The 12272-nt window shown below is 42.9% G+C and overlaps 1 protein-coding gene across 3 annotated transcripts; it reads right to left on the bottom strand.

Annotated features, from left to right (window-relative positions):
• Positions 1 to 207: 207 nt before the first annotated feature.
• On the bottom strand, positions 208 to 11843 carry MKRN3 (makorin ring finger protein 3). Of its 3 annotated transcripts, none has more exons than XM_017960404.3 (2): positions 10141 to 11843; positions 208 to 1615 (listed from the first exon to the last, which is right to left on the bottom strand). In XM_017960404.3, exons 1-2 carry the CDS (start codon positions 11340 to 11342, stop codon positions 1549 to 1551), a joined length of 1269 nt encoding a protein of 422 aa, XP_017815893.1. In that variant the 5' UTR covers positions 11343 to 11843; the 3' UTR covers positions 208 to 1548. The 3 variants fall into 3 exon arrangements, with proteins under 3 accessions (XP_017815893.1, XP_009208010.1, XP_003900711.1); XM_009209746.4 differs by lacking the exon at positions 208 to 1615 and adding an exon at positions 9115 to 9560; XM_003900662.5 differs by lacking the exon at positions 208 to 1615 and having other exon boundaries at positions 9115 to 11843.
• Positions 11844 to 12272: the final 429 nt, after the last annotated feature.

Consider the following 12272-nt stretch of genomic DNA (forward strand, 5'->3'; position numbering starts at 1 on the left):
GTCGCCCAGGGTGGAGTGCAGTGGCCGGATCTCGGCTCACTGCAAGCTCCGCCTCCTGGGTTCACGCCATTCTCAGCCTCCCGAGTAGCTGGGACTACAGGCGCCCACCACCTCGCCGGGCTAGTTTTTTGTATTTTTTAGTAGAGACAGCGTTTCATCGGGTTAGCCAGGATGGTCTCGATCTCCTGACCTCGTGATCTGCCCATCTCGACCTCCCAAAGTGCTGGGATTACAAACTTGGGCCACTGCACCCGGCCAATGTCTTATTTTTTAACTGTGCTATTCTTTCACTAATATTTCATTTCCTATTTTTTGCATCAATATTCATAAATGAGACATATCTCTAGTTATTTTTGTATTACACTATGTTGGTACTATGGTTTGAATGTGTTCTCCCAAGAGCATGTGTTGGAAACTTAATCCCCAATATAACAGTGTTGGAAGGTAAGCCCTAATGGGAAATGCTGAGGAAATGAGAGCTCCACCCTCATGAATGGATTAATACCAATTATTAAAGGGCTGGAAGTTTTGAGTTCAAGCTCTTGCTCCCTCTCCCTCTCACGCTCATTGCCCTTTTGCCATGGGACAGTGCAACAAGAAGGCCTTCTCCAGACATTGGCCCCTCAATCTTAGATTTCCCAGCCTCCATAACAATGAGCCAATAAACTTCTGTTTATCGTAAACTACCCAGTCTCAGGCACAGAGGGGCCCCAATTTATGATGGTTCGACATATGATTACTCAACTTCACGACAGGTGTATCAGGACGTAACCCCAGTGTAATTCAGTGAGCATCTGGACTTAACAATGGTTTGACTTATGATTTTTTGTCTTTATAATGGGTTTATAGGGACATTAAATGCATTTTCAACTATGATATTTTCTATTTATGGCAGGTTTCTTGGGACACAGCCCCACCATAAGTCAAGGGGCATGTGTATTCTGTTATAGCAGCACAAAATGAACTAGAACTGGCCCCCATGTTATATACCATTCATAAGTTATGTAGGTACACCTTTATTTTGTTTGATGAAATAGTGCTTCTCAGTCTGTTTGTGTTGCTATGAAGAAATGCCTGAGGATGAGTAATTTATTTAAAATAGAGGTTTCTTTGACTCATGGTTCTGGAGACTGTACAAGAAGCATGGCCCCAACACCTGCTTCTGGTGAGAACTTGGGGCAACTTCCACCCATGCCAGAAAGGGAAGGGGAGTAGGCATCGCATGGCAAGAGAGAAACTGAGATAGAAGAGGAGGAAATGACAAGGTCTTTTCAACAACCAGTTCTCTAGAGAACTCAGAGTAAGAACTCACTCATCCCTGCAAGAATGGCACCAAGCCATTCATGAGGGATCCACCCCAATATTCCCAACACCTCCCACCAGGCCCCACCTCCAACACTGGTTATCAAATTTCAATATGAGACTCGGTGGGGCCAAAGACACCATATCCAAACCACGGCATTCTGCCCCTGGCCCCCTAAGACTCATGTTCTTCTCACATTGCCAGATAAAATCATCCTATCAACAAAGTCTTAACTTGGTCCAGCATCAACTCAAAAGTCCAAAGTCCAAAGTCTCATCTGAGACTCCAGGCAAGTTCTTTACAGCTGTGAACCTGTAAAATAAAAAACAAGATATTTACTTCCAAGATACAAATGTGATACAGGCATTGGTTAGACATTCCCATTCCAAAAGGGAGAAATCAGCCTAAAGAAAGAGGTAATACTCCCCATATTAAGTCTAGAACTCAGAAGGGCAGATACAAAAACACAAAGCCCCAAAATATTCTCCTTTGACTCCATGTCCCACATCCTGGGCACAACAGTATGAGGTGTGGGCTCTCAAGGCCTTGGGCAGCGCTGTCCCCATGGCGTTGCTGTGTGAAGCCCATGTGGCTCTTATGTGTTGGAGTCCAGTGCTTGTGGCTTTTCCATGCTGAGAGTGCATGCGCTGGTGACTCTAGAATTCTGGGGTCTGGAGGATGGCAACCCTACTCCCACAGCTCCACTAGGCGGTGCGTGGTGGAGACACTTCGTGGGGGCTCCAACCCACAAAGAGCCTCAGTCAGTCTCATACTGTGTGCCTGCAGTCTTAGCACCGCATGGAAGCCCCAAACATTACAGCTTGCACCCTCTGAAGCAGTGGTCTAAGCAGTAGCTTGAGCCCTTTGAGCTTTAGCTGTGGTCCGAGCAGCCAGGATGTGGGAAGCAGCTTCCCAAGACTGCACAGGGCAGCAGCACCCTGGGCCTGGCCCAGAAGCCATCTGTCCTTCTAGGCCTGTGGACCTGTAATGGGAGGAGTAAACTCAAAGATTCTGAAATGCCTTTGGACTTTTTTCACACTGTTCTATTACCAAGTGGCTCTCTTTTTTTTTTTATCTGTGCTAATCTTTCTAGCAAGTGGTTGTTCAGCTGTCCTCCTCAGATTTCCTCTCCTGAAAAATGCTCTTTCCTTCTCTTTCTCATGGCCAGGCTTGAGTTTTCCAAATTTTTATGCTCTGTATCCCTTTTAACCATAAGTTCCAACTTTAAGTCCTTCCTTTGCTCCCATATCTGACTGTCGACTGTTGGATGCAGCCATACCACTTGTTGAATGCTCTGCTGCTTAGAAATTTCTTCTGCCAGATACTTTAGGCCATCACTCTTCAGTTCAGGTTTCCACAAAGTGCTAGAGTGTATACATAATGCAGCCAAAGTATTTGCTAGGGTATAACTTTGCTTCAGTTCCCAGTAAGTTCCTCATTTCCATCGGAGACCTCCTCAGCATGTCCTTTACTGTCGGTATTTCTATCAGCATTTTTGGTCACAACCAGTCTCTAGGAAGTTCCAGGAGTTCCCTTCCTATCTTCTTCTGAGCCCTCTAGACTCTTCCAGCCTATGCTCATTACCCAGTTCCAAAGCTGCTTCCAAATTTTTAGGTATTTTTATAGCAACGTTCCACTCCTCAGCACCAATTTTCTGGTCTTAGTCCATTTTTGCTTCTATAAAGGAATATATGAAACTGAATAATATAGTTTTCAAAAGCAGCTTATTTGGCTTATGGTTCTGGAGTCTGTAAAAGAATAATGGCTCCAGCCGGGTGTGGTGGCTCATGCCTGTAATCTCAGCACTTTTGGAGGCCCAGTCGGGTGGATCACCTGAGGTCAGGAGTTCGAGACCAGCCTGACCAACATGGTGAAACCCTGTCTCTACTAAAAATACAAAAATTATCTGGGCGTGGTGGTGGGCACCTGTAATTCCAGCTACTTGGAAGGCTGAGGCAGGAGAATCGCATGAACCCGAGGCAGAGGTTCCTGTGAGCCAAGAGTGCGGTTTTGTACTCTAGCCTGGGAAACAAGAGCAAAAATCCATCACATACACACACACACACACACACACACACACACACACAAAAGCATGGCACCACAAACAAGAGCAAAAATCCATCACACACACACACACACAAAGCATGGCACCACAAACAAGAGCAAAAATCCATCACACACACACACACACACACACAAGCATGGCACCAGTATCTGCTTCTGGTGAGGGCCCTCAGGAAGCTTCCACTCATGATGAAAGAGGAATAGAAGACATCACATCATGAAAGAGTAGGCAAAGGAGTTGCCAGGCTGTTTTCCTATTTTTTTAGAGACAGGGTCTCACTCTGCAGCCCAGGCTGGAGTGCAGTGGTACAATCATAGCTCACTGCAGCTGCAACCTCCTGGGCTCAATCAATCCTCCCTCCTCAACATCCTGATTAACTAGCACTACAAGCATGCACCACCATGTCTGGTTCATTGTTTCTATTTTTTTGTAGAGATGGGGTCTCACTATGTTGGTCCAGGCTGGTCCAAACTCCTGGTCTCAAGCAATCCTTATGCCTCTGTCTCCCAGAGTGTTAGGATTACAGGCATGAGCCACTGTGCCCAGCCTAGGCTCGTCTCAACAACCAGTTCTAACGGGAGTTCAGAGAATTCACTCACTTCTGAGAGAACAGCAGCAAAAGCCATTCATGAAGGATCTGCTCCCATTACTCACACACCTCCTGCCAGGCCCCACCTCCAACACTGTGGATCAAATTTCAACACGAGACTTGGTGGGCTCAACAAACCATATCCAAACCATAGCAGTTCTGTATACTGAATGTTTGTGTATCTCCAAAATTTCTACAGTGAAATCTAATCTCTAAGGTAATGGTATTAGGAGATGGGACCTTTGGAAGGTGTTGGAGTCATGATGGTGGAGGCCTCATACATGGGATTAATGCCCTTAATAAAAGAGGCTCCAATTTACCAGCTCAAATGGTATATACAGCTTTGTGTCTAAGCCCCCACAACTGTGATTCCCTCATGGTTTATATTGTATTGTATTCTTGATTAACTTGCATAAAACTTTCACTAGAACATGTTATCATATGGCATTGCTTCAAGCACTTCTCCACTGAAAAACAAACTACCCATAAAAAAGAAAACAAATATATTTATGTAATTATTTATAGTTTTTAATTTTAATACATTTTATTGTACATTAAAACAGCACAATTAAAGGGGTCCCAGTGGCGTTGGTAGTGCCTTCCACTATGTGAGGACACTTGACAGTGTCTTCTTATGAAGATGGTCATCTATGAACCAGGAACCGACCCTCACCAGGCACCAAGCTGCCGGTGCCATGCTCTTAAACCTCAGCCTCCAGAACTGTGAGAAATAAATTTATGTTGCTGGTAAGCCACCTAGTTTATGATATTTGCTCAAATGGACTAAGAAATGGTTTATACAGCATTGCAATATATTTTACTTAAATGTGTAAGTAAATTTCAGGGGATAATGTCTTCTGTTTCTTTTTGTGTGGAGTAGGGAATAAGTGCAATTTAGACAACTTCATTCTTTTGTTGTTAGCAATAGGTTCGTTTAGATTTGTCATCTGGATTGATGTTTGGAAATTTATGTTTATGTTGAAACTGCTAAATTTTGTTTCATATTTTCAAGTACCTTTCCCTTGGGTATAACAAGGATTTATTTCTCATTTCTTTAGTGCCTTTTTAGCTCTAATTACCTCTGATTAACATTTCCTATGTTAATTGTACTTTATCCTTTATTTTTTAAGTTAGTGGTTTATCTGTTTACTAATTATTTTTACAAAAAAAAAAAATCGGCCTTTACATTTTCATTCTCTGTTCAACAAATTTTTAGTTTAATATTTATTAATTCCTTCTGCTTACCTTAGTTGTGTTTGTATGTGTTTGTGTATATGTGTGCATGTGTTCATGCTGTGGTCTTTTTAAAATTTAGGTTTGAATACCTAGTTAATTAGGCTCTTTATGTTTTTAAGACAATATACATTAGTATTTAAAATTAGGAGTTATACTCTGAGTACAGATCTAGAAGTATCCTGTATATTATGGTATGTATAATTTGCCATTGTCATATTATATTCTAAATGATTTTGAATTCACTCCTACATCAAATTATTTATGAGAGACAATTAAAAGTGGTAGTAGCTTATTTTCTTTTACTTTTCTTTTTTTTTTTTGAAACAGAGTCTTGGAGTGCAGTGGCGCCATCTCCGCTCACTGCAAGCTCCTCCTCCTGGGTTCACGGCATTCTCCTGCCTCAGCCTCCAGAGTAGCTGGGACTACAGGCGCCCGCCACCACGCCAAGCTAATTTTTTTTTTTTGTATTTTTAGTAGAGACAGGGTTTCACTGTGTTAGCCAGGACGGTCTTGATCTCCTGACCTCGTGATCCACCCGCCTCGGCCTCCCAGAGTGCTGGGATTACAAGTGTGAACCACTGTGCCCAGACAGTGGTAGCTTATTTTCTTATATTGACCTCAGAGAATGTTGCCTGTACTACTTTTAATATCTAGATCTAATTGACAGTTTCACTGTACTCTATTTCATAATTATTTTTGTTATTGTTCCCTTAATATTGGAAAATGTGATATATATTTTCATGGCAAAAACTGACATGAATTAATTTACTTCTATGCACTAGTACTGGGTTACTTCCCATACATCCCTGTTCCCAGCCCTACCCTAACTCTATCCCACACTGAAGTTGTAGTTTAGCATTAGCTGTGGCAACAGAAACCACGCCTCCACGACGTTTGGAAAAGCGTAAAATGGAAGAGCATACGGACATAGACTACGGACTGAAAATGTTTCCCTGTCAGTGAAATTCAGTGAATTGATTTAGTGACATGTGAGCCATGAGACAAAGTGATTTCCATATCTTCGAAGGGGGAGAATTACTAGGTAAATTTCTCTTAGCATATTTGCATGTGTGGATATCCATCAAATCGAGACACATGAAACCTAAGCAAACCTGACTTGTTTCAGGCTTTTTTAGTTGTAGCTGAAATGATACCATTTTTGTAGACCCCAGGGCTGAATCCCTAAGTCCTCCTGGGGCGAGGGCCTGCACAAACACTGCGCCACTCACAGAGCAGACCTTTGTGTGGCAAGGGCTTCTTTGTTCCTGACTGCAGCAGGGGAGTGGTCAGATCGTGGGAAAGCCCTTGGTAACACTTCACCCAGACTTGGTGGCAGTAATACTTCTGTTATTTGACATTTTTCTGAATGAACTGATGACGGAACAAGGAATCCCATATAGTCTAAAAATGTCCCTTTGTTATTTTCCTCACTTAGAAATCTGCCAAAAATATGTATTTCTTTTGTTATATTTTAAGTAACTGAATAGCACATATTTAGTTTCAACTGAGTATTTTTTGCTGAAAAAATGCTTCATCTTTTTGAAATTATGAATGTGAGGGTAATATACCCCTTGCTTACCAAAATAATCATTAAATGATAATGTTACATTAATACAAGTTCCAAAGATTCTCAAAAAGAAAATCTTGGTGATTAATTTCTGTGCAATCACCTTTTCATGTCCAAAAATATGCACAAATCTCACATCTATATAGATCACTAAAAAAAAAAAAAAACCAACAAACTATGTTTTGAGCTTTTTGTCCAGACTACATTTGATCCTCACAACAATCCTGCAAAAGTAGGTGGAACTGTACCCATTTCTCATATGAAGAAACTGAAGTACAGAAAATTTAAGTAACTTCCTGAGACTGTGAAACTGAATGGTTAGTAAGAAGCAGAGTCAGCATTCTAACTATCCTTTGTCTCCCAAGCCACTTTATTTTCTACTAATCATTGTCCTACTATAAATCCTGAACTTTACGATTATCTGGCTCAAGATACTATTTGAATAAAAACATGGTATTTCACAATGCAGGGAAGTGTACATTTGGAGAAACTTTCCACAGCTTTCTGGGCTCAGCTTAAAAACACCTCTCTGAAAGCTCTGACACTACTGGGACTCATTTTTTGAGACTTTGGTGTTGGCACAGTCTTTGAGAATACACCACCTGGTCTCGTTCTTTGGTTGTTTAGTTCATCTAATCTCTCTTTCTCCTGCACAACTGCAGGGCAGGAACCTCAGATGTTTGGAATTTATTTGGAATCTGTCACTCACCTTGCATGCCAGTGATAGTCAGGCATCAAGGGTGTCCTAATTGGTGAATTCTTTCGCTAAGAGGAATCAAGAGGAAAGGAATATGGCAAAAGGTCCAGGCAAATAGGCTGAGGTACTTACTAGCACCAGGAGTCATGTAAGAAGGGAGAGGCAATGTAAAATTATAGGAGGCTGAGGCACACTCTGAAGCAGTGGACTAAAATCACTGAGCTGGCAGCCTATAGATAAAAGCCCCATGGCTCCTATATTCTGCGGGAGCTTATTCATGTCCATCTTTGCTCCACTTGGCTGAAGCATCCATACTTAAAGGCTGTACTTGCGTCTCCAGCAGCTACACTCAGCTAGTCCACCTGCTCCTAGTGAACATGGTAAGTGCAACTGCTCTGGACATACACTGTTTGAGTTCCAGTCTTTGTTCCACTAATTCACAGCTATGGGTCATAAACTCTATGGGCAAAACCTTTAAATTCTCTATTATTTACCTCATCAGGATAATGAGAAAAATTACAGCAAGTACCACATTAGGTAGTTCTGACAAATTCATCCTTTTGCATGCAAATTACGTGGTATAAAAACTCTTAAATGTGCCATATTTGTTGGACAGTCAGGACAGTGTGAATAACCTGGGACTCAAGATTCACACTCCTAGCATATTTTTCAGCTACTTCAGCCAAGGTAAGTGCATTTGCAGTTGATGCAGATCATAAGTTATGCAGGTAAGTCATTAAAATGGCATAATTATCTTTCACATTCATTTTTTCTTTGCTTGTTTGGTTACTAAAAAGGTGTATTAAAATTGTCCACTAAGAGTCTGGAGTTAGGATTTTCTATTTTTATCAGTTGTGTATCTGATACAACGTTATTAAATGTATACAAAATTTGAACAGTTATATATTCCTGTGAATTACAATTTAATGTTTATGTATCATTCCTTTTTATCTCCAGCAAAGTGTTTATCCTTACCATAAACATTGTCTACAATCAAGACAGTCATAGCACCTGTTTGGTTTTTTTTTCCCATCTTACTACTTTGAATGCTTCTGTATTTTTATGTTGTGTGTATTTTAAATAGGATGTTTCATTTTGATTGTAATGAAGTCTTATAGCCTTTGACTTTCAGTCTTTAAACTGCTTTCATTTAATCTAAGTTGTATGTAAATTTTCTATATTACTCTTACACTTAGTTTTTAGTGCTTTCTATATTTTATTATCTTTCCATTATTTTATTCTCACTGGTTTTAGTATTTTTGTTCTATTTTCCCTTTTATAATCTTGTTACTTTTATGTTGAAATCTTTTGTCTAAAGCCCCTTGTTGGGAAAGTCTAGAGACTTTGTATATCAAATACAAAGCACTGTGCCTCTGAGCCTAGGATTTGCTGTTACAAAGAATTATTGAGAAGGTGGCAAAACTGCATAGGAACACCATTTGTTTTTATAGAGTGAGCTATTAATGCCATTGTAAGAATTACCAATATAGTGCTTTGTAAGTCCTCTAAGATCTGCATCTGTTACATTTGGCCAGACCCACTTGAACAGTCCTTTTCATTAGATGCTAATTACTGGCTTCTGTGCAAGGGACAGAATGATTATTCACACAACTCACATCCACACAACAGCCAATCCTGTTAGGCTTTGACCTTCAGCTTTCGGCTCTGTATTTACTTTATTACATAAACATAAATATTGTGATGTATATTCTTTTATATATATTTTCAAATACATAGCTCTTATACATATATATTATATATATATCATTCTTAAATATATATTTCCAAATATAAATTATTTCATGTCAAGCTAAACAGGATAAAAACATGTAAACATATACACTTGGTTTTGGTCAAGTAAAACACAAAATCACAAGTTCATCACAGTTTAACAAGTGCACTTGAAGGGGAAGGAGGGAAAGAACAAACTGTAAACAGATGAGCAGCTGCAAGACCCTGCGAGGGTCCATTTGTTAAGGCTATTATAGCACAAAGCTACTAGTTCAATTAAAACTTCTCCTTTCACTCTGCCACATTTACTCTTGAGGGTCTTCAAAATAAGTGTGGAAATTCAGTAAACACTACACTAGAACTGAGTTAATCCTGTTGAAAACAGAGATGACAAAAAAAGCCATAAGCTGACATTAATATTAATTTCACCAAAACAGTAACTTTAAGGACTTATTTTTTTAAACACAGATAATCACCATAATCCTAGGGGGAAAGATATGCAGAATAGACAAGAAAACAGAAGCACTGCCTCAACAGCCCCTGAAAGCAATAAGAGTGTCAACACAGGGAAAACAGGCAATAGCAGACGACAGAACCTCAGCAGACTAGACCACATGCCACAGCACAATGCTACAGATTCAAATTGAAATATTCTTCCAGCTCATAATGAAGCAAGTCCCACTGGTCCTCAGAGAAGGGTAACTCATCTCTCAGTGAAAGAAACCGCTTAAACAACAGACTGGCCAGTCGAAGCACGACAAGCTCCTTCTTACGGCTTTTATAGAGCATGTCGCCCTCTCCCATTCGCACAGGCTCCACAAGTTGATGCCAGTATGCGCCGAATGACCCACCACCTGGCCCAGGAGGCTCATCTCCCCAGCCCTCAGGGTATTCATGCTTGTAAAAGCATGTGTCTCCAAATGGGCAGTTACCCCTGCCTTCCGCAAAATACCTGCAGGCCTTGTTGCTCATTGCCTCCTTGTATTGCTGAATAAGTTTCTGCTTCTCTTCCTCCTCCTCCACCCAGAACTCACTGGGAACGACCAAGTCGGAGGTGACCCTGCACTGCGGGCAAGACTTGATGATCCTGTTATCAAACTGTCTGGCACTTCTCCACCTGCGGATACACCTAATACAGAAGGTATGGTTGCAATTGGAAAGAATGCCAAAGCGGCGGTCATTGGGGTTGGCTTTCTCATAGACAACCTCCATGCAGATGCCACACACCTTGTCCATACCACGCTGCACAGCAAACGAGAGTTCCATATCTTTCTCGTGTGCTTCAATGCAGGCCCTTATATGGTCTTCCCTCTGGGCAGCATCCATGGGGTGCAAGGCCTGCAGCCCACACATGTCGCATATGTCTCCATGGAGGAACATACAGCTCTCCCCACGAAAGCAAACTCCCCTGGAAGCATAATAGCAAAACCGCAACCCCCTGCCCACAGCCATCTGCTTCCTCTCAGTCTCTGAGCTCTGTGGAGGAGCCTCGGGGGCAGATGCAACCCAGCGGCCCCGGTAGGGCTGCCCTGGAACAAACTCAATGGCATCCGCCCAGCTTTCTACACCTGCTCCTCCAGCAGCTCCACGGTCTGCATTGTCTCTCTCGGCTTCAAAGAAACCCCTTTCAGCAGCCGAGCCAATCACAGGCAAGGAAAGGGAGGATGCAGCCGGGGGGGCTTCCGCCACTTCCTGAGTCGGGGGCTCGATGTGCGCAGCCGTGCTAGGGCCTCCACCTGCAGAGGCCCCAGGCGGCGAAACGCTGCCCTCAGTGGCCATCTTCCGACCAGAAAGGTCGTGGGAATAGCGACAGTTCTCCCCCTCCTTGCACTGCCCATGTATATAATACCTGCAGATGATCTGCTTTGTCCAAATGCCGCTGCTTCGGCTTGGAAACGGATTGCGCCATGCTCCTCCTCCTGAGGCTGGGGCAGGCCTCAGGCCTCCTGTGCGGAGGTGGGCAGGGACTGGAGCTACAGGGAAGGGGGCCCAGCCCACAGGCGCATGTGGCAAGGCCGAATCTGGAGCAGCAGATTCCCTGGAGGGCTCACAGACGGGAAGGTCCGGCCCAGACACACCCTCCCCTGCTGCCTCAGCACCTGCCTGGGCCCCGGCTGCCTCCTGGGCTTCTGAGGGAGCTGCAGGCTCTTCCATGGCAGCTTCTTTACCCCGAAATGGTGCCAGAACGTCTCCGGTATTTTTTCTTTATGGGCTTGAGGCCCGGAGTCGCGGCCGCGCTCGGAGGCTTCTCTAGGGGAAGTGTGCATCTCTTTTTCTTCCCCCCCGGTTCTTGGCTGCCTGTGACTGTGTGTTCCTACCTACTTCCGGGCACAGGCAGCGCGGCGGACACTTCCTGTGGGGGCAACGTACGTGCCGCGCTTGGATTTTACCGCAATTTTCCAATCTGACATATTTTTTGTTCACACAGGCAGGGACCAACCCAGCCCCTTTTGTCTGCCTTCTGCCTCTGCTTCGCTGTGTTCCGGCAGCCCCTAATTCCCTCCTCACACCGTTTCCTCAGGAGAATGAGGTTTTACTTTAATCTCTTTTGGTTTCAGTCATGCACGTCTTCGTTGTATTTTCGTATCTGTCTGCTTTAAAAAAATTAGAATCCAATAGATTCTGAAACATTTCATACATGAATTAGATAAATCCTTTTTTGATTCACTCCATCTTATGTCTGCGTTTTTTTTTTTTTAATGCCCTGTCACTGCTGGAAGATTTTTTCGATTTGCTCTGTTGACAAAGCGTCGTTTCTTTTGGTCTTTGTTTTCTGGGATTTCTGAGGGCTTACGCAGGATACGCTTTTCACCAGCAAGGCATTAGCAGACAGCGCTTCTGATCCGAGGCTAAGTTAGCACCTTTCAGATGTCTTTCTTTATTGTGATTACTATGCTCGTTTTCCCACTGTGTAGAAGCCCCAGACTTCAATCATTCCTGATGCTGGCTGAATAAGGCACTGTCCCCTGCATGACCCAGGCTTTTATTTTCTCTACTGGTTTAATTCATGGCAGCCCTTTGTTTCTCTTCCTTTCTTTCAACCCCATCTGTGCTGTGTTGTGGCATACTATCCACAAAGGAATG

The sequence above is a fragment of the Papio anubis genome, chromosome 7 (assembly GCF_008728515.1).
Source record: "Papio anubis isolate 15944 chromosome 7, Panubis1.0, whole genome shotgun sequence".
NCBI classification, from domain to species: domain Eukaryota; kingdom Metazoa; phylum Chordata; class Mammalia; order Primates; family Cercopithecidae; genus Papio; species Papio anubis.

Excerpts from the sequence above, each read along its gene's own strand:
- MKRN3 (XM_003900662.5), bottom strand. The coding sequence starts at position 11,342 with ATGGAAGAGCCTGCAGCTCCCTCAGAAGCCCAGGAGGCAGCCGGGGCC.